General features: G+C 42.9%; 11 protein-coding genes across 11 annotated transcripts; 8 read left to right on the top strand and 3 right to left on the bottom strand.

The window, feature by feature from the left end:
• Window positions 1-404: 404 nt before the first annotated feature.
• On the top strand, window positions 405-2,567 carry STT3 (dolichyl-diphosphooligosaccharide--protein glycosyltransferase subunit STT3; the record flags this gene model as incomplete). The annotated part of the gene is made up of 1 exon (XM_003682223.1): window positions 405-2,567. One exon carries the CDS (start codon window positions 405-407, stop codon window positions 2,565-2,567), a length of 2,163 nt encoding a protein of 720 aa, XP_003682271.1.
• Window positions 2,568-2,599: 32 nt separating this feature from the next.
• LAA2 (Laa2p) lies at window positions 2,600-3,364 on the bottom strand (the record flags this gene model as incomplete). The annotated part of the gene is made up of 1 exon (XM_003682222.1): window positions 2,600-3,364. The coding sequence occupies one exon, from the start codon at window positions 3,362-3,364 to the stop codon at window positions 2,600-2,602; it is 765 nt and encodes a 254-aa protein (XP_003682270.1).
• Window positions 3,365-3,681: 317 nt separating this feature from the next.
• On the top strand, window positions 3,682-5,910 carry ALK1 (protein kinase ALK1; the record flags this gene model as incomplete). The annotated part of the gene is made up of 1 exon (XM_003682221.1): window positions 3,682-5,910. The coding sequence occupies one exon, from the start codon at window positions 3,682-3,684 to the stop codon at window positions 5,908-5,910; it is 2,229 nt and encodes a 742-aa protein (XP_003682269.1).
• A 44-nt stretch (window positions 5,911-5,954) lies between these two features.
• On the bottom strand, window positions 5,955-6,629 carry GET1 (GET complex subunit GET1; the record flags this gene model as incomplete). Its single annotated transcript, XM_003682220.1, has 1 exon — window positions 5,955-6,629. One exon carries the CDS (start codon window positions 6,627-6,629, stop codon window positions 5,955-5,957), a length of 675 nt encoding a protein of 224 aa, XP_003682268.1.
• Window positions 6,630-6,828: 199 nt separating this feature from the next.
• On the top strand, window positions 6,829-7,638 carry CKB1 (casein kinase 2 regulatory subunit CKB1; the record flags this gene model as incomplete). Its single annotated transcript, XM_003682219.1, has 1 exon — window positions 6,829-7,638. One exon carries the CDS (start codon window positions 6,829-6,831, stop codon window positions 7,636-7,638), a length of 810 nt encoding a protein of 269 aa, XP_003682267.1.
• A 72-nt stretch (window positions 7,639-7,710) lies between these two features.
• JAC1 (J-type chaperone JAC1) lies at window positions 7,711-8,289 on the bottom strand (the record flags this gene model as incomplete). The annotated part of the gene is made up of 1 exon (XM_003682218.1): window positions 7,711-8,289. The coding sequence occupies one exon, from the start codon at window positions 8,287-8,289 to the stop codon at window positions 7,711-7,713; it is 579 nt and encodes a 192-aa protein (XP_003682266.1).
• A 113-nt stretch (window positions 8,290-8,402) lies between these two features.
• ATE1 (arginyltransferase) lies at window positions 8,403-9,881 on the top strand (the record flags this gene model as incomplete). Its single annotated transcript, XM_003682217.1, has 1 exon — window positions 8,403-9,881. One exon carries the CDS (start codon window positions 8,403-8,405, stop codon window positions 9,879-9,881), a length of 1,479 nt encoding a protein of 492 aa, XP_003682265.1.
• Window positions 9,882-10,887: 1,006 nt separating this feature from the next.
• Window positions 10,888-13,773, top strand: KAP122 (Kap122p; the record flags this gene model as incomplete). The annotated part of the gene is made up of 1 exon (XM_003682216.1): window positions 10,888-13,773. The coding sequence occupies one exon, from the start codon at window positions 10,888-10,890 to the stop codon at window positions 13,771-13,773; it is 2,886 nt and encodes a 961-aa protein (XP_003682264.1).
• Window positions 13,774-13,949: 176 nt separating this feature from the next.
• Window positions 13,950-16,460, top strand: HIR1 (Hir1p; the record flags this gene model as incomplete). The annotated part of the gene is made up of 1 exon (XM_003682215.1): window positions 13,950-16,460. The coding sequence occupies one exon, from the start codon at window positions 13,950-13,952 to the stop codon at window positions 16,458-16,460; it is 2,511 nt and encodes an 836-aa protein (XP_003682263.1).
• A 1,009-nt stretch (window positions 16,461-17,469) lies between these two features.
• Window positions 17,470-18,597, top strand: TDEL0F02400 (uncharacterized protein; the record flags this gene model as incomplete). The annotated part of the gene is made up of 1 exon (XM_003682214.1): window positions 17,470-18,597. The coding sequence occupies one exon, from the start codon at window positions 17,470-17,472 to the stop codon at window positions 18,595-18,597; it is 1,128 nt and encodes a 375-aa protein (XP_003682262.1).
• Window positions 18,598-18,900: 303 nt separating this feature from the next.
• LEU1 (3-isopropylmalate dehydratase LEU1) lies at window positions 18,901-21,222 on the top strand (the record flags this gene model as incomplete). The annotated part of the gene is made up of 1 exon (XM_003682213.1): window positions 18,901-21,222. One exon carries the CDS (start codon window positions 18,901-18,903, stop codon window positions 21,220-21,222), a length of 2,322 nt encoding a protein of 773 aa, XP_003682261.1.
• Between the last annotated feature and the right edge of the window lie 215 nt (window positions 21,223-21,437).

Here is a 21,437-nt window from a genome sequence, read left to right as displayed (position 1 = left end):
CACAAGCTCTCTTCTCACTTGTAAACGCCTCCTATTGCAACCAGCCAGCCAGTTACTCTTCCGTTTATCACTCACAACCTCTTAAAAAAAGCTTTGAAAACAGTTCTTTAACACAAACACCAATAGCAGATCCTGATCCCACTACTAGCACTCCTCGCCAGCCCAAACCAGACCTGTAACAACCTACAGAGGCTTTTCTTTGAGGCTGCTTATCTATCTTTCAAATTTTAGTCGGTTCTCGAGACCTCTTCGCTTAGAAACTTCGCTACCCGGCTGAATTTTCCTTCACCAGTTCTGGAAGAGCCAGCTAATTGAAGAGAATTGAAGCCACTTAAAGAGTTGTTAAAGATGATTACTGGTGGTTTAGCAGGTCAATTAGCAGTGCGAAGCGAGTACGAGTCGCTATGAGTGTGCACAAAAACGATGGAGTTCGCGGGGTGATTTTACCGTGGGTTCAGACGCTACTAACGGTGACGATTTTCGTTGCGATGTTCGGAGCTGCTATCTCGTCAAGATTGTTCTCTGTGATCCGTTTTGAATCTATTATTCACGAGTTTGATCCGTGGTTCAATTTCAGGGCTACAAAGTACCTTGTTTCACACTCTTTTCTGGAGTTTCTAAACTGGTTTGATGATAGAACGTGGTATCCTTTGGGTAGAGTCACTGGTGGAACTCTTTATCCTGGTTTGATGACTACTAGTGGAGCTGTGTGGCACTTGTTCCGTAAGATCGGGTTGCCAATCGACATCAGAAACATCTGTGTGATGTTTGCACCTGCCTTCTCTGGCGTAACTGCGTGGGCTACTTACCAATTCACCAAGGAGATTAAGGACTCGAGCGCTGGTCTTTTGGCTGGAGCTTTTATGGCTATTGTTCCTGGATATATCTCGCGTTCGGTGGCTGGTTCTTACGATAACGAGGCAATCGCGATTACACTGCTGATGGTTACTTTTATGTTCTGGATCAAGGCTCAAAAGAGAGGTTCGATCCTTTATGCAGCTTTGACTGCTCTATTCTACTTCTACATGGTTTCTGCATGGGGTGGCTACGTTTTCATTACAAATTTGATCCCATTGCACATCTTCATTTTGATCTTGATGGGTCGTTATAACTCCAAATTGTACGCGGCTTATACCACTTGGTATGCTATCGGTACTTTGGCCTCAATGCAGATCCCATTCGTCGGATTTTTGCCCATCAGATCCAACGATCATATGGCTGCTCTTGGTGTTTTTGGATTGATTCAAATCGTGGCATTTGGTAATTTCATTAAGTCTCAGGTGCCTTCAGAAAAGTTTAAAATTGTTATGGTTGTGTCCTTATTGGTGATTCTCGGTGTTGGTGTTGCTGGTCTATTTACTTTGACCTACATGGGTTTCATCGCTCCATGGACTGGTAGATTTTACTCTTTGTGGGATACCAATTATGCCAAGATCCACATTCCGATCATTGCATCTGTTTCAGAACATCAGCCTGTTGCATGGCCAGCGTTCTTCTTTGATACGCATTTCCTGATCTGGCTATTCCCAGCAGGTGTTTTCCTATTATTCCTGGAGTTGAAGGATGAACACGTCTTTGTCATTGCTTATTCCGTGCTATGTTCGTATTTTGCAGGCGTTATGATCAGATTGATGTTGACTTTGACCCCAGTTATTTGTGTTGCTGCTGCTGTGACTTTATCCAAATTGTTCGACATTTACTTGAATTTCTCCAAAGACGAGAAAAAACTTGACTATAGCTCATTGTTGTCACGTCTTGTGGTTAGTGGCTCATTCATTTATTACTTGTACCTATTTGTGTTCCACTCTACTTGGGTCACCAGAATCGCTTACTCTTCGCCATCTGTCGTGTTGCCATCGACAACTTCAGATGGCCGTCCCGCACTGATCGATGATTTCCGTGAAGCGTATTACTGGCTCAGAATGAACACCGATGAAGATGCTAAAGTTGCTGCTTGGTGGGATTACGGTTACCAAATCGGGGGTATGGCTGATAGAACCACCTTGGTCGATAACAACACCTGGAACAACACTCATATCGCAATCGTCGGTAAGGCAATGTCGTCACCTGAATGGAAATCGTACCAAATCTTCAAGCAACACGATGTCGATTACGTGTTAGTGATCTTTGGCGGTGTTTTAGGTTTCAGCGGTGACGATATTAACAAGTTCCTGTGGATGATCAGAATTAGTGAGGGTATCTGGCCAGATGAGATAAAGGAGAGAGACTTCTTCACTTCAAGCAACGAATACCGTGTTGATTCGCGAGCTACAAAGACGATGAAGGAATCTCTGCTGTACAAGATGTCCTACAAGGATTTCCCCGCCCTATTCAAGGGTCAAGGGCAGGATAAAGTTCGTGGTCAAGCGATTAGCGCCGCAGACGTTGAGCCCTTGGACTATTTCGAAGAAGTGTTCACTTCCGAAAACTGGCTCGTCAGAATCTACCAATTAAGAGACGAAGACCCAGAGGGCAGAGATTTACACGACGTGGGACTCTTCGAAAGAAACACCAAGAGTGCCAGGAAGAGAAACTCAAAAAAACCAAGTCTTGAAATGAGAGTTTAGAGTCTCAAGCATGCATTGTATTTACTTTTTGTCTAACGACCCCAACTAAATTTATTCCTCTTCTTCAATTTCTTATTGTAAAGAGCCACTTCGTCCCTATACAGTCGCTGTGTATGACCTGTTAGATTGGTCACTACATTCTCAAACGTAGTCTTATCGCTGATCAGTGACTCCTGTTGTTCCTGCAACTGCTGTAACTTGCCAAACAGTACATCCACCGCATGGCACAACTGATCGTGATATTTCTGCAAATCATCGACTTTTTCCTCTGACTGAGTCAGCAGACCCGGTATATCATCCTCATCTTCAAATTGCAAGGATCTGGGTGCCAAGGGAACACTATAATCAAACCTAACTTGATCCCGAAGCACTGTATTTGTCTCGGTACTCTTATCTTCTAAACTGGCTCGGAGCTTCTTATAAAGCGAATCGTTCAGCGCTCTTTCTGGAACCGGTACCTCCGTAACCGGTTCCTCCTCAGGAAGCCTTAGGATATGCCACAGATCTGACTTCAAATGCGATTTATTCCAATTCAACGGCTGTAATACCGGTCGTAATTGCACCAATTGCTCATAAACAACCCTTGGTCTCTCATCTTTCAGAAGTTCAACAAGACCCGAATTTTCCCTCCCATTTCTCTGACTTGACGGTTCGCACGTATCCTTCGGTAGAAGCTGTTCTAAATACCTTTCCACTTCATCTTGTTCCTCGAACGAAGCATCTGAAAAATTACCAAAATCATCGCTTTCAGCTCCCTCTTCTCCCAGAGAACCTTCTAAAACTTCTTCCTCGGCCATTTAATACACCAAGACCCAGGTAAGGTCTTCCTACAAATGCCAATGGCTCACTAAACTTCACCAATTGTCAGCTTGAGATGAGCTTATTACTATTAAGAAATAGAGTTGTCCGGGAAGATAGGGCCAAGCCGGACAACAACTGGCACGATCCGGACAAGACGCGAAAAAATGAGCCGGACAATAACAGGCCCGAAATGTAAACAAACAAAACCACATAGGCCTCATGGGCCATATGGCAGGCTTTTAACAAGAATTCATCAGTTATTGAAGGACATTGGATGGATGATAGCTGTTTGAAGGGAGTGTAAGAGGGCAGAATGGACTATGACACGTCGTTCGAGGAGTTTGCGGACGGAAAGAAATTTATAGCTGTTGTTGTTTCGGATAATGAGGACGATTACAACTCATGGGAGGATTCAGGGCCCGATGAAGAGGTCAAATCTCCTGTTGGAAGTAGTAGTGTGCGTAGTATGGCTGTTGGAGGGGTTTTAAGTGCTAGTGGTACGCCTGGTAAAGTTGGTTTGGTGAAGAGTAAAGGCGAGGAGAAGGAGAGGGAGAAGAAAAGGTGGTCTTTTATGTCTAATCATTCTTCTTCTTCTGGTACAGCTAAGAAGCGTTGGTCTGCACTTTCTACATTTACGTTGGACTCTGATACGAGACATTCGAGGGAGTCCAAGGATAAGGATGCGAAATTTATCAAACGGGTCTCTACACATAGTTCGCTTTCATCGCATAAGCGAGGTTCAATCATTAGTAATAGTGAGAATGAGCAATGTGCAAAGTCGCCTCATTCATTGAAGAGAAGTTCTACTGGTTCATCATTGAGGCAGTTGTTTGGGCTTATTGCATTAAATGATGAGAATAAGGAGAATCATGGTAAGAGCGATCAAACGCTTAAACAACCTTCTGCGAACACTTCAAAGGTTAAACATAGTGTTGTGCAAGCGAAAGAGCGCAGAAATTCAAATTTTAGAGCTCCTTTGACGCCTGTTGTGAATGAGGCTAATCGCCAAAGGCATTCTGTTATGCTTGGGAACAATGGGTATGCTAATTACTCGATGTCGACTGTGGCTACTTCTAGAGAAAACGGTTCGGGATTCCATACACATTCCCCCAGTATTTCGTCGCTTTCGTCAATCAATTCGTCGAGTTCTAAATGGAGGTTCTGGAAGCGAGGCAATAATAATTCACTTTCGAGATCGTCCTCATCCCAGTCGCTCAATGTGGCACATGAAAATGGCTCTATGAATGATTCTAAGGTTAAGAATAGAAGTTCTTTGGCAGATTTACACAAGTCGCTTTTTCCGCACAGTAACAATAGCGGTGGAAATGGTAGCCTGGATCTGAACGACAATTGCTCGATCGCTTCTAGCACATTATCCAAGAGACCATCATCGTCTAACTTGTCGATCAATGGGTTAAAACACCGATCTTCGCAATCGAGCTTGAAACACAAGACCTCTCATAGTTCTTTGCAAAGGTTCAAGACTAGAAGAAAATCTAACAACACAGGTGGTGGGGGAGATGACTGCTCATCTTCGAACTCCCAAGGTCCTCAGATCTCGCTACCTGTACCAGACCAGGTCTCCCGTGATAAGATCCGGGCTAAGCTTAGAAACTCTACTTCCCTGTTGTCTTTGGGATCCACGACACCGGTTGTCATGAAGGACTACGACGAGGCACTTCTAACCCAGCTCCTAGAGCTTTGCGATATTAGACACGTCGTCAACGAAAAGGATATAATGGCGTCTTTGGCAGACTCTCGAAAACTTACTTCACACGTTCGGAGTCCTCGTAAGAACGAAGCAGTGGTCATTAAGAAATTACCGCTGGGAACTTTGGAAGATGTCACATACTCAAAGGAAATGTGCTTGCAAGAATTAAAAATGTTACGCCTCTCGAAGGGAACAACGGGTTTGCCCTGGCTATTGCACTCATACGTGATACGCGAGAAGATCGAACAAGGCAATGATACGAGACTTTTCTTGATGCTTGTACTGAAGAACCATGGTAATCCACTCTCGACTGTAAATTTGACCAGTTGGTCACAGGCTTTGCACATCTTTTGGCAATGTGTAACCATACTTTACGTCGCAGAGACGAAATTTCAATTCGAGCACAGAAACCTTATCCTTGATCACATACTTGTGGACAGAAACCTGAATGTTACACTATGTGATTTGAAATGTAGCAGAGCCCAAATGGGGCCTAATGAGCCTGTTATTTACACCAGACTGGATCATCCACTCTTTTTTCAAGGCGGCGGTGATTACCAGTACGAAATCTACAAGTTAATGCGGTTCATCTTGGCTGAGACCTGTTCCTGGGACAGCTATGAGCCACGCACCAATTTGCTCTGGCTACACTATCTCTGCGTTAAACTATTTCAGAGGTACGAAAACAAGCTTAACAAATCGGGATCAGCGAGGGACAAGTTGAGTAAACTGGCGCAATTAGTCGACCCAAGTGCATCGACCAAACGTGGGCTTTTCAAGAGAAATGAGATAGACGTCAAAACTTGTGGGGATTTACTAAGGTTTAAATAGTTTTTGTAGTTTTTCCTTTAAAATAATGTAATGTAGTATAGGTATTAATCCAAAGCGACTTTGTCGCTGGTGATTTCGTGCTTTTCGCCAACTGAAGGTCTTGCCATGGCTGGTGTCAGTAGTAGCTGTTTCAACAGGAATTCTAAAGTGTCAATAACTCTTTGTAACGCCCACAGCCAGATCCCTAATGAAACTCCTACTTCTGCTGTACTGGCTGTAACCACGGATTTTCCGGTAACCAATTTCAATGGTGCTAGTGCAAGGTAAAGCCATCCCTGAGACCATACACCAGATATTACCTTGGGAAAGACATTCGACTTGGGCAGGTAGAAGACAACATGTTTGCCCTTCCAAAGCTTCAGCGCCAAGAAAGGCAACGTAAGGCTTACCAAACGTAACTTACCTAGCATCTGCTTATTCTGAGCCGTAGCTGCAGCCAATTGCTCCTTTAGACGTTTCAATTCGTTTTCCATCTGGGTCAGTTTCCTATTATTCTTGGTCCAACGGGCATAGTCATCCTGTGCAGATACAGCTCTATTCGAAGCAGCTAGTTTCTGATGCTCAGCTAGAACCTCACGGTACTTATTGCCAGCAGCTTTCACGTTGGGCAAAGCCAGTCGGGATCCCCACGAGTCGTGATAGCTGGCAGTGTACTGCAAGAGCTTGTTCAAGGCCACAAACAGCAGCGAAACATAGATTACCCAGTTCCCACTACTCATTCCTATCAAATGAATTGCTCTAGGCAGCTCAATGGGTCCTTTAAGTGGCTCTTTGTGTAGTTGTTCTGATTGTGAAGGGAAAAATTTTCAATAAAGAAGTAAAAGGGCGAACTATCATTACTAGATAGCACTACAAGAGGTAGATAGCTGATAAAGTAGCTGGCCTAGTGATATTCAGGAGGCGCATTAAGTGGACAAGATGTCTCAGGAGTTCATTGAAGATCACTCGCAGGGCGGGTCGTCAGAAGACGATAGTGGAACATATGACGAGTGGATCCCGTCGTTTTGCACCAGGTTTGGACATGAATACTTCTGTCAGGTACCAACAGAGTTTATCGAGGACGATTTTAACATGACGTCCTTACCACAGGAAGTTCCACATTACAGGAAGGCCCTGGATCTAATACTGGACCTGGAAGCGATGAGTGACGAAGAACTAGATGAGGAGGAGGCAGAACAAGTGGGCCAGAATGGCAGTGAGGGAAAGACACAGCTGGTTAATAGGAGCATAGCGGAACATGCCGCTGAGCAGCTTTATGGGCTGATCCATGCACGTTACATTTTGACGAAGCCTGGTCTACAAGCGATGGCGGAGAAATTTGATCATAAAGAGTTTGGTACTTGTCCTAGATACTACTGTGGTGGTATGCAATTGCTACCCTGTGGGCTCAGTGATACTGTTGGGAAGCACACTGTGAGACTCTACTGCCCTAGTTGTCAGGATCTCTATTTGCCCCAGTCGTCTCGACACCTGTGTCTGGAGGGAGCCTTTTGGGGGACCAGCTTTCCAGGTGTGTTCCTCAAGCATTTCAAAGAGCTGGAAGAGTATGTTGAGAGAAAGAGCAAGGAGTCTTATGAGCTGAAGGTGTTTGGATTTAGGATAAACGATGCAGCAGTATCGGGCCCTAGGATGAAATGGCTAAGACAGTATCCAGGTACGGAGGAAGAATGGCAAGAGCTGGCCGATTGTGAATTTGAAATTCCACGCACTTTCGATTCTAGTACTTAGGTCACATCAAGATATAGTCGCACATCAGTAATATTAGTTCATAATTGTTCATAGAGATATAAAAAACGCTACTTAATGGGTCAAATTGACAGGTTTCCCGGGTTCCCATTCCTTAATAGCCTTAGCCAGATTCACCCAGTATCTCAGTTCCACAGTGAGCTCTGCTGCTCGGTCGTACTGCTTGTCCGTGTAACATTTGCCCAATTGTGACTCAATGGCCTTGATCCTCTGTTTGTTCTCCTTTTCTATAACTCTTACGTCTTCTTCATTCTCAACTTCTTCCAACTGTTCATGGATATCCAGTACCTGCATTAGCAAAATGGGATTTCTCTGCATTATTTCCTGCGCAACCTGCTCTTGAGATAGGTCGATGCCATCCTTCAGCTTCAATACGTACTGCGACCTCAGTAGTGGGTCCTTTAACGTGTGGTAAGCTTTATTAAGCAACGATGACTGATCTCCACCATCATTAGTAGCATTTGAAGAGTCTGCTTGGGATATCATGTCAGGGTGGTGTTGTGCTTGTAATGCTCGGTACTCTTTACGTAGTTGACCTGGTTCATAGCTCCAAGTTGGCTCACCTTTAGGGAACGTCCGAGGAAACAATTGATAGAATGTTGTTATGAATCTTCTTTGATTAACTCTCAGCATGGTTTCGCATCGGATTTCTAAGCATGGGTTGTTGATCTCTTTTAAGGTGACTTTACAATTCAACTATTATCCGCTCCAGTGAAAAAAGTTGTTAACTAGTAAAAGACCATCAAATGTCAGAACGACTCATTATCACTCGCCCACACTACTTCACTGACACTAAGAGCAATTGTGGCTACTGTAGTGGCCAAAAAGAACGAAATGAGGACTATTACTGCTTGGATTCGTGGTACGCCGCCAGTACCGGATCGAATATCGAGAATTGCACTATGGGTTTTCAAGCGGAGTTGATGTCAGTTGAGATATATGGCAGGTTGTGCGATATGGGTTACAGAAGATCTGGGAAGTTTCTCTATAAAGTCGATATGGTCAGGAACTGTTGCCGTCTTTATACAATAAGAACCACCCCAGACCAAGTCAGCATTACAAAAGAATTCAAGAGCACTTTGAAAAGATTCAGGAAACAAATTAAACCTTCTGGAGATGGTAAACGACATGACGGCGGACCTTTTAACTATATTCGTGAGGTTTTGGAGACAGAAACATCTGCCAAAGACTTCAAGACATGCTTCGAGCCTGCAGTATTTACTGACGAGAAATACACCTTATTTGCAAAGTATCAAGAGCATGTACACAACGATTTCAAGCATAATGCAAAGTCTTTTAAAAGGTTTCTATGTGATTCGCCATTTTCGAAAGAAACGATTTTGGGCACCAAGGAAGAATGGGATCAGCTTAATAATTGGAAAGTTATGGCTCCAGGCGAGAAACTAAAAAGACAGGGACCAGCACATGAATGTTATTATTATAAAGATGAACTCATAGCGATAGCGGTGACAGATTTCTTGCCTTCGGGGATCTCTTCTGTGTATTTTATCTGGGATCCCGAATACCACAGATGGTCGCTGGGCAAACTTAGTGCTCTACGAGAGCTTTGTATTACGAGCAAGACAAATTTGGATTTTTACTATATGGGCTACTATATCGATGACTGTCCCAAGATGAACTACAAAGCGAAATACGGCGGTGAACTGCTCGACGTTTGTACCCAGCGTTACGTACCGCTAGTACGATTGAACGAATTGAAATCTCCTGGAAAGTTATTTACGGTAGAAGAGCACCCTGCTAAGGCGGAAGGAGAGCTTCCGTTGAATAAAGCACTGGCCCATCCCGTTGGTCGTTTAGATGGTGCTGAACGTTTGGAAAATACTGTTGAGAAAATATATGGCCCCAATGGTGGTGCTTACCAGGATGCCATTGATTCGGCTAAAGCTTTGTCGCGCATTGGTATCCCGTACGCTGTTGATGAGAGGCCATTTGGTATGGCGGAGAGTAAGCATAAAGATGACGAGACTTACGTGATTCCCAATGTGGTCCCAGGACTGGTTCCTTTGAAAGAGATTTTAGAGATGGTCTTGCACGGCGATATCAATAGTTTACAAAATAATGTCACATTCTTTGACATGTATGAAGGTAACATAAGGCAGTTACAGAGTTTTTCGAACGAGTCGCCAGAAATTAAAAGAACACTTTGCGATGTGATCAGACTCATTGGATTAGAAAATACGAAGGGCGTCCTCTTGCTGCTTTGAAGCTTTGATGATATAGACTCAATATGATACTACGAGTGAGATTATTCTCTGTAGTAGATTACTGTACTGACAAATTGTTCGGACGATTTCAGCTATAAGATTCGATGCCCAGCTTCTCCTTTCAATACCAAAAACCGCCAAGTTGTATGAGATATATCAATCAAAGCGTATATAACAAGCTACAGGGATAATTATCAGCGTTTGACAATTAAAAGCTCAGCAATCGTTGTTTTGTATTCTTTCTGTTGGGCGGTTAATTAGTTATTCTGGTTGTCTGAAACCTGTACCACCCTAAACTATTGAATATTCATTCAATACTTCGACTATTACAGTGTTTTGTCATTAAATTAGGCAGAAGTTACGAAGTGTCCCGTATGGTGCCTTTCCAACATTTGTGGCCCTCAATAGCAAATGATTTATACATCTGTTCGTGCTAAGGAAGTCGTGTACATAAAGCAGTGTCTTCAATGCCTTAACGGCTTTACTTTCTTCATCATATTCTTGAAGAGCGGTAGTTTTAATGTTTTATCATCTTACTTAATTGAAAAAATTCTGACGAAAGAGCACTGTAAATCCAGCTCGACTAATACGCAGAGCAGAAACCTTCAGACTTCTGTGAGAAATGAGTCTAGAGGAGGTCGTCAATGTATGTTCTCTAGTTTCTGCGGTTCCTAATTATCCTATTTTAACGCTAACAACTATTCGCCTCATCTAGCTCATCGAGAATTTATATTCAGCTCGCCCAACTCAGGATGTCAATCAAATCCAGCAAAACCTTCAAACAATTCAAAAATCTCCAGATGGTTACCAGCTAGCTAATGCGCTGCTGTCGGGTGAAGGTTACTCCACGAATGTTAAATATTTTGGTGCTTTGACCTTGACCGTGCAGATAACCACTAGTGTCGATTCTCCTGATGGACAATGGAGGCTTTTTAGAGCTAATTTAAAGTACTTGGTTGACATTTGTGCACAATTCGCAGCCAATCCCCAAGCTTTAGGGTCTTTGATGCCAACCATTAGAAAATTGATGTCAAACTCGTCACTTATCTTCATGAACCTTAATGAATCGCAAAATGGCAACACCAGTGATGAAGACCTTCACTGGAACAATCCTATTAATACTTTCATACAGATGTTCTCTCACCGAAGTTCCATGTCGTTAGAACAATGGTCTGATACGACTCACGTCAATCAACTCATTGATGGTGCAGCTAATTCGCCCGTTTCCTACGAACACTTGATTCACTTTGTTCAGTCTTCTAAACTTCTAAACAACCTTCTTTTGATGTTTACAGAGATTATCGTAGAGGATCTGACCAAGTATCAACTCAAAAAGAATCGGAGGACCAAAGTTTACGATGTGGTTCATGAGCATCTTTACATATCTACCATGGCATTGATTAACGCAAACTTGACCATGAAAAATGGGGCCGATGATGTGCTTTACAGCTGCATAACCGCATGGATCAACTACATTTCGATGGCGAGAAATATGTCACCGCATGGTAGAATGAATCTAAGTGAGATGTTTGGAAATTTGATTGAACTAATGTGTGAATCTCGAGAGGAGACAGACAATTTCGTGAGCGGTGAAAGGGTTCTTGGTATACTGGCAAATGTTTTCTCTAATGACCCAACTTTAATGGATTACGAGCTACGTGAAAAAATTGAAGCTATATTTGTGGGGGTTTCTAGATCAGGAAAGGCTGACACTTCAAAACACCAATGGATGTTGCAGTACATGAATCACTTGGTGACGCATGACATGAATGACGAGCTTAAAGAGTTGGCAGTTTGCATGGTTGATTTTTTACAGATCAATACGTTGGATTTGAGCAATAAACTGTTTACGAACATAAGCTCTACCGAGATCAATCAGGAAACCTCACAGCAATATGTGAAAGTTCTTCTACAAATGAGTAATTTTCCATTGACTCCCATTCTAGAGGAGTTTTTCTCAGCCCGGATGGTTGATTTCTGGTTAGATTTGGCGGATGCTTACACTAATCTTGTTCCCACGACCATATCTGAGCAGGGATCTGATCTAGCTATTGGTATCTTTCAGCAAGTTCTCGGTATCTATCTACCTAAAATCAGCTTAATGAACAAACAGAAACTGATGGAACACGACTCTGATGAAGCGCCTGTTCATGAGTTCGATGATTTTAGAACTGCGGTAACTGATTTTATTGAATCTCTATGGTCGATTTTAGGTAACGATAAGCTAACAAACGTTCTAATTGCCAACATAGGCAGCTCTTCAGGCAGCGACGTCGATATTTTTGGGATTGAGGCAATGTCCCTGTTGCTAAATACCTTGCTAACAGATATGACACTCTCAGAAAGTCCTTGGATTTGTGATATTCTGGAATCAAGTGAAAATATCATAAAGAATATCGTACTTCTCCTGGAAACAGGCTATGCAGATGCAGGCAACAATTCTGTTGAAAAAGCTATCAAACTTGATTTTGTGAGAACTAGCTCTAGTTTGATTGGATCGTTGGCCGGCTACTTAAAACAATCGCCAGCTCGCTTAAGCACATGTGTCGACGTTCTTTTTAAGGGTTTGGAAAACTGTACAATCAACTCTAATGATGGCAATGGTGATTATCATGATAAATTAGAGGCGTTGACGATAAAAGCCATATCAATTCTTTGCGATACATGTCGATCTGAATTAAGTTCATATCTTCTGCAATTATTCAATGTGCTTAATACGATCCTGATACCCGGGTCCAATGTCTCTAGTTTTACAAGAGAGAAGCTGGTTCGCTCCCTTGGCTTTCTCATCGAGTCCAAAGTTGAATCGCGGCCGGAGGAACAAGGAACCTATGTGTCGCAAGCCATTGACATTTTCAACAACTTCATTCAGCAAGTTATCAGTATGCCGAATGAGCAGACGCAAGAACAAAGAAATTATATACACTGTTTGCTGACATGCATATCCGAATTAGGATCTGCTTTATTACCATCTGATGAGAGCGATAACTCTTTAGTACTGCAAAAACTCCCAGAGCTTCGGGATTTCTGGCAACGCGATCCACTACAAGTGAGAGCCAAGATTCTTAATCTGCTCTTGCAGGTTTTAAACAATCCAGTGTATTCCAGAGATTCAGGGTTTGTCGAAGTGAGCTGCTTGATTGTTGGAAAAGGTCTAAAATTGGCCGATGATGAGCCTTTTTTTCTCAAGTATTCCATGGCAGAGATTTTAAATTTCGTTCTAGACCAGATACCAAAAGCTGACCTGCCATCTTCTTTGCCCTTTTATTCATACCTGCTGGAAAACCTGGTCAACCAGTACAAGGATCGACTAACCCAGCAAGAATTTGATTACATATTCGACAACGTTTTCCTAAAATACTACGAAGGCGTCATCACCAATGATCCAGATTTGCAGCAAACAATTATCAATTTCGTTAACACAATTCTTGATTCTAAACCATCCTTTGCCATCTACTCTTCCTATTGGGAATCCTTTGTTTTAATTGAGTTCGCTAAACTGCTTTCTACAAGAGAAAAGTTTACAATTGTGGCAATCACAAAGTTCTGGACAAAGGTCATGAACAACAAAAAATACACCGAAGCAGACCTGGCCACTACGCGGCACCAAATTAACTCTATCGGCCAACAGTTGATTTACCAAACAATGTTCGGCCTCTACCATACTCAAAGATCAGACTTAAACAGTTATACGGACTTGCTAAGAGCTTTTGTGGCCAAGTTCCCCATGCAGACAAAGAACTGGCTCACCATAGTGCTTCCTCAAATTTGCAGCAACAATTCCGCGCACGAAAGATTTATCAATAAACTGCAAATCACTAGAGGCAATCGAGCAGCAGCCAACGTTATATTAGAATGGTGGCTAGAATGTAACCAACTGCCCACTTTATAATTACGATAGACTATATAACTAAAAAAATGCCATTAATGCTTACTTTGACATCTTTGAAAAAGTGTTGATACTCACGCCCATACATTCAACTCCGGAAACTGAAAAATGCCCGTCAAGATGATTTACTAGTACAAATTGAACGGTGCAATTGAGACGTGGAATAGCCCTGAGCTCCTATGAAGATCATCAGGTTTCCTTGGCTTACTCACCAGGAAGAACTCAGGAAATATGAAGTTTATACAGTGGATGTTAGCCCCGATGGGAAGCGAGTTGCGACTGGTGGTCTAGATGGGAAAGTACGCATATGGTCAGTGGATAATCTAATTAAGGCAGCCAACGAAAGTGGCTCTAAGAAAGTTGTGGATGAAGAGCTAAGAAGACCATTGGTCAGTATGAGTAGGCATACGGGATCTGTCACTTGTTTGAAGTTCTCTCCAGATGGGAAATACCTCGCCAGTGGATCGGACGATCGTATATTGCTGATATGGGCGAAGGAGGAGGAACAACGTGCGGAGCCAGTATTTGGATCTGAATTTGATAAAGAGCACTGGACAGTGCGTCGGAGACTGGTAGCTCATGACAACGATATCCAGGATATATGCTGGGCTCCGGACTCTAGTATTTTAGTCAGTGTTGGGTTGGATCGATCGATTATAGTTTGGAATGGCTTAACTTTTGAGAAGATCAAAAGATTTGATGTGCATCAATCTTTGGTCAAAGGAGTCGTGTTCGATCCAGCAAACAAATACTTTGCGACAGCATCTGATGATAGAACACTGAAAATATTCAGATATCACAAGAGCAGTGATATTGCTATTACTATAGAACATATTATAACGGAGCCTTTTAAGGGATCGCCACTGACCACGTACTTCAGAAGGCTTGCTTGGTCTCCAGATGGACAACATATCGCTGCTCCCAATGCTACTAATGGTCCGGTGAGCTCTGTAGCGATCGTAAACCGAGGTACATGGGACACAGACATTAGTCTCATCGGTCACGATGCTCCGACTGAAGTCACCAGCTTCAATCCACGGCTATTCGAACTTCAGCGTGATGCTAAAGTTGAAGACCAAAACCAGGAGGAGGACTTAGAGAAAAAAGAAGACGGACAGTGGAGAAAGAAGTGGAATCAGTTCGTTGCGACAGCAGGTCAGGATAAATCCTTAGCTGTTTGGAGTACAAGTAGGGTGAGGCCTATATTTGTAGCCTATGATTTAACGACCGCTTCTATTACAGATTTGGCATGGAATCCAGAGGGCAATATGCTGTTTGTAACTTCGCTTGACTGCTCGATCACACTTATCAGCTTCAAAGAAAACGAACTGGGGAATGCGATACCGTTAGAGAGAAATATAGAACACTTACACAGATATGGGGTCGACAAGGACTCATTGGACTTTCCGGAGGATATTAGTCAAATAATACTTGAGGATGAGGCTAGAAAACTAAAGAAACAGAGAACTCCAAAATATAGTACAGAATTATTAGAATCACGAATTACTGCTGAGGAGAATACTAAAAACGCCAAACTTGTGCCTCCCAAATTACAGGCTCCCAGTAAAAGTACGGAGAAGGTCAATATACTGATACCAAAACGTAAGAAGGACGACAAACTGAACACAGCTGTGATAAAAGATGGGAGAAAAAGAGTGACACCAACGCTGGTGTCTGTTGGGTTCTCTCCAACAAGAAACCCCGTTAAGGAGCCTTCTCACAAACCTGCAGCTAATAACACATTATCTTTGAAGTCAAAAACTACTCCATTACAAGGTATCGAAGGTAAGATGAGTATATCATCTTTCCCGCTGCCACGTTTGGGTCTTCATACTTTAATAATGGGGGTACGAGAGAGAAACAGAAGTGCATTCCATACAGAGGTTGATAACACAGTTGATGGTCAAGAAAGAGATGATGATACGATTGAAGTGGCAACCCGCGGCTTAGAAGGCCAACTGCTTGCCGAAGAATTGGCTGTTGACGAGATTGACGATGAAAGCAGTAGTGAACGCGTAATGACGCTGAACGCAAAGAACGTACCCGAAAAGGTATGGAGCAGTGCACCAAATGTGAGATATATGGAACAACCTGACGTGGTGCCCGATACTGATGCTGTCCTGTACGAAAGCGGCGACATTGACGATTTCCATGTACTCGAGATTCGTAATGGTGTCGAAAGGTCGATACAGTTCGATGAAGAGGCCCTTATAGAAAATCCTACCCGAATACTAGGTTACCACAAGGGTAAGAGAATTATCGAGGCGTTCATTCCTGAAGTGATCATATGTGCTGTGTTTTCCAAAGAATGTCTATGCTGGTGCCTGGCGACAGCCAATGGCTCCATATTTTGTCTCTCACGAACTGGGCAGTATAAACTTCCCAAGATTTGCCTCGGACATAGAGTCGTCAATCTCATAGCACAAAACAGTCGCCTATTGGCCTTGACAGAACGAGGCTTATTTTACGCTTGGAACCTTTCCAGCTCAACATTAATGTGGAAAGCGGTTCCCATCGCTCCCCTGATATTCAAAGAATTCGTAGAGGGATCCAGAGTGAGAGTTAGCAAGCGCGTCAAGAGTTTTTACCTCGGCCAGGACTCGAAATCGTTGATCGTCGAGCTGATTCATCCGGATGAGAAGTATGAATGGCACAGCGATTTGGGCTGCTGGTCACTGCCGCCCGAGTGAGTCTGCAAGGGAGTTACAACGAACTAACGCGCCAAGACCCATCATGGCGAATTCGCCGGTTACTTCACTAGAGGAAAAGGAAGAACCGCCACTTACCATCGAATGCCCGGAACAATACTTGAGCATGACGACGACTTTCAATGACTTGAAAAGTGTCTTGATGAAGCTCGATTCCAAAATATGGAAGAGGATCAATGTGTTCGTTTGGACTAACGATAAAGTGCTACTGGAGGGTTTCTATTATTGAAAGCAATCTTTCAATGAGAGGATGTAAAGGAGCAATTGCTCACAAGATATTACTATAAGAACAGAAGTGACAATACCAAAATCTCATTCATGAGGAGTGGACAGGATAGATAGCATCCCTATAATTCAAAGTCAAGGTTATCATATAACTCCCTCAGATAAACGAAAGATCATATGGATGCTCACAGACCCAAACAAATCCGGCTCGAAACCCGCTCATTAGCGATGGTTCCGTATACATGATCTGGAACTAATTGACAAAAAGTTGGGTACGAAAGGTTCCTAGCCGCCGGTGAGTCTGTTTCCACACGAGTTTACGTGCTTCCAAAAGACATCTAAGGGCGCTTCGACACTTAGATTGGATCCAATTTTGAACCGAGTTTTTGGAAAAGACTGAGAAAGAGGCTATTTTACACTGAAGAAATCAGAAGCTTTTACAACTTACATCATTTGACTTTGAAGTAGCTAAATACTCGTGGAACCTTCAACTGGAACGGTAAATGCCCACTCAACAGACCACACTTACATGTATATCTGAAACTTACTTGCTTAAGACGCCAACAAGAATGTAATATCAAACTCGATAATGATGATAATTATGTTGATGATAATAATGAAGGTGTTCTTTATTGTATTTTAATGTGCCTTTATAGTTCTGTTGCCCCTGGATACGCTTCTTGGCAAAAAAAAAATTTAATAATATAAAGAAAGCACCTTTTTACAAAATAAAAAGAGCACTAATTAATACGCTCTTAGCGCTGCAATGAGCACGGAAAACATGGAAAAAACAGACTATAGGGGCTGCGAAGATGCTAGTGTTTATATCCCGAAGAAGAACTTCAGATCCGCCTTTACCTGGGCCCTCTACGAGTCAACGAGGTCCTATGAACCGTACGTGATGGTAGGATGGTTTGGTGGTCTACTTTTCTGCTTGCCTTATGTTATTTCTTCATCGTACTTTTTTTTGAGCACGGTTACTGTTATACTTCTGCTAGAAAGTGTCATGTTGGTGCCTCTGATTTGCATGATCTGCAGAGGGGTAAGAGCAAGATCCCTGGTCTCCAGGAGCACTAAAGCATTGGCTGAAGCTACTGAGGAAGTCTTTAGCTCAGACAAGGAAACCTTGGCCATTGGATGGGACAAGGTCGCTAGTAAACTGAACAGAAAGTTTTATAATGCAGGCGATTGGAAAACACCATACTGCTTGTTTGATGGTTCACATTGCGAGATTTTCTTCAGGTGCTACGTTTTGAAACCAATATACGAGGAAGAAGAACTAGATGGATGCGAGAAAAATCGCTTACGTTCAGCTGCCAGTATCTATCAACAAAGGATCGTGGATCAGTTCAGCAGGGACAAGGAGGACACTTCTGTGTTAGCTGAGGATAATCTTCCTGCTGATTCTCACCACAGCATATATACCTGGAGATTAAAAAATTCCTTGAGATCTGTTGGTCACAAAGTTTGGTTTGTTAGCATGTTGCCTCAAGTTTTTTTGGATCATACGTGGTCCTTACGTTTAATACATATGATAGTAGTAATCCTAATGTTTGTTGCACTGTCTACAACTTCTATTGGGATTACTCTACTGGGGAACACTCTCAGTATCACTACCACTAAGGATCGCATAAGATTACTGGCAGCTATATCAAATGTTGCCCCAGGAGAGGACTCAGAGCTCTGGGATGTAGTTGCAAAGCGCATGAATGCTTACTTGAACGAAGATCCAAACGTTACTGGCGTCCAAAGGTTCTTCGATGGGAAAGAATGCTGCAGTTTTTTTGAAAAGCAGCTCAAACCTCTCATGTCAGGAAGGAACAAAGATTATCAAGTCGCAACCTATGAGATAATTCCTCTAATCACATCCGCTGCTGGAAGTTCTTCCGTATAGAGGAACTGCATGCTGCCCTGCTATCTATACAGATAAATGTCATCTTTCTAGTGCTCCAGCCATTCGAGATAGCTTACATACTTAATGAATAGACGCTCGCCGCGCGCCGGTTTTGGCCGCTACCGGCCAAAACCGCCGGTAGCGGCGAACTTATCGCAGCCAGGCATAGTGAAAAATCGAGTCATGATCAAAGTGATTGACGATATTTAAGCTACAACTCTAAGCTTAAGCTCCATCGGTCTATAATTTGGTGTTATTGGTTCTATTCAGTAAATTAAAAGGCCAGATAGTTTTTAGCTAATCATGACAGCTACAACGACACAAGGTCCAAGGACTCTATACGACAAGGTCTTTGATGATCACATTGTTCACAAGGACCAATCTGGCTCCCATCTATTATACATTGATAGACATTTGGTCCACGAAGTCACTTCTCCACAAGCTTTTGAGGGTTTGAAAAATGCCGGTAGAAAAGTTAGAAGAACTGACTGCACTTTGGCAACTGTTGATCACAACATCCCAACTTTCTCCAGAAAAAACTTCAAATCCACTGCTACTTTCATCGATCAACCCGATTCTCGTCTACAAGTTCAAACTTTGGAACAAAATGTCAAGGACTTCGATGTCACTTTCTTTGGAATGACTGAATCTAGACAAGGTATCGTCCATGTGATTGGTCCTGAGCAAGGTTTCACCTTGCCAGGTACTACTGTGGTTTGTGGTGACTCTCATACCTCGACTCATGGTGCCTTTGGTTCTCTAGCTTTTGGTATTGGTACTTCCGAAGTAGAACATGTCTTGGCTACTCAAACAATTATTCAGAATAAGTCGAAGAACATGAGAGTTTACGTTGAGGGCAAATTGAACCCTGGTATCACTTCCAAGGATCTAATTTTACACATAATTGGTGTCATTGGTACTGCTGGTGGTACTGGTTCCGTTATCGAATTTGCTGGTGAAGCCATCGAAGATTTGACCATGGAGGCTCGTATGTCCATGTGTAACATGGCCATTGAAGCTGGTGCTAGAGCTGGTATGATTAAGCCAGATCAAACTACTTTCGATTACATCAAGGGAAAGCCATTAGCTCCAAAGGATGCTGAATGGGAAAAGGCTGTTGCTTATTGGGAAACTTTGCATTCCGATGAAGGTGCCAAGTTCGACCACGAAGTGATCATCAAGGGTGCCGATATTATTCCAACAATCACCTGGGGTACTTCCCCACAAGATGCACTACCTATTAGTGCCTCTGTCCCAGATCCTGCTCAAGCCTCTGACCCTATCAAGAAGTCTGGTATGGAAAGAGCTTTGAAATACATGGGTCTTGTCCCAGGTACTCCACTAATGAAAATCAATATTGACAAAGTCTTTATTGGTTCCTGTACGAACTCCCGTATCGAAGATTTGAGAAACGCAGCTGCTGTGGTTAAGGGCCACAAGAAGGCTGACAACGTTAAGTTGGCAATGGTCGTCCCAGGTTCTGGGTTAGTCAAAGCTCAGGCAGAGAAGGAAGGATTAGACAAGATTTTTGAAGCTGCTGGTTTCGAATGGAGAGAAGCTGGTTGCTCCATGTGTCTAGGTATGAACCCAGATATTTTGGATCCTGAAGAACGTTGTGCTTCGACTTCCAACAGAAATTTCGAAGGTCGTCAAGGTGCACTTTCTCGTACACACTTGATGTCTCCAGCCATGGCTGCTGCTGCTGGTATTGCAGGCCACTTTGTTGACATTAGAGAACATGTTTACAAGAACGGCGACGCACCAAAGGTTGTCGTCTCTCAAGAAGAGGACAAAGCTCTGCAGGATGCTGTCTACGAGCATGAGAAGGAGCCACTACAACCAGACCAGGTTAGTGAAGAGCTCGCCGAAGAAGAAATCGACGATATCCCTGTTTCTGAAACCACGAAGGTTGAATCAGCTCCAGCAGGCATGAAGCCATTCTTGACTTTGGAAGGTATTGCTGCGCCACTAGATAAGGCAAATGTTGATACCGATGCTATCATTCCAAAACAATTTTTGAAGACTATCAAAAGAACTGGTTTGAAAGCTGGTTTGTTTTATGAATGGCGTTTCGCTGAGGGCGATGACGGTAAAATGAAAGAAACTGATTTTGTTTTGAACGTCGAGCCATACAGAAACGCTGAAATCTTGGTTGTTACTGGTGACAACTTTGGTTGCGGCTCCTCTAGAGAGCACGCTCCATGGGCTTTAAAAGACTTCGGTATCAAATGCATAATTGCTCCATCTTTCGGTGATATCTTCTACAACAACTCTTTCAAGAATGGTCTACTGCCAATTAGATTGGACCAGAGCACGATTCTCGAGAAGTTGATTCCTCTGGCAAATGCAGGAAAGTCTTTCGTTGTCGATCTTCCTAACCAAAAGATCGTTGACACTGAAGGTAAGGAACTAGTCGGACATTTTGATGTCGAGAGTTTCAGAAAGCATTGTCTGGTCAATGGTTTGGACGATATTGGTCTAACTATGCAAAAGGAGGAATTTATCTCCAAATATGAAGCTATGAGAAGGGAGAAATTCTCTTTCTTAGAAGGTGGCGCCAAGCTAATTCATCCAGTGAGGGGCACTAAGAAGAGCCCATTCGGTGTTACCGCTCAAGAGTGGTAGATGACCGTCATCGAGAACTTGGCGAGCGATCGTCTTCTACTGGTCCACAGACGTTACTTTGTTGTTTGTAACTTTCGTTATTTATTTATTTATCAATCTTAATCGGTTACATGATTGATTTCGTTTGGAATTTCTATAGTAATTCTATAGTGATTCTATGCATCCATGTCGATGGGGTTCTCAATATCCGCTTCAATAGTACATGGCGATATTTC

Source organism: Torulaspora delbrueckii, chromosome 6 (genome assembly GCF_000243375.1).
Source record: "Torulaspora delbrueckii CBS 1146 chromosome 6, complete genome".
Taxonomy (NCBI): domain Eukaryota; kingdom Fungi; phylum Ascomycota; class Saccharomycetes; order Saccharomycetales; family Saccharomycetaceae; genus Torulaspora; species Torulaspora delbrueckii.
This window is presented reverse-complemented; position numbering and strand designations above follow the sequence as displayed.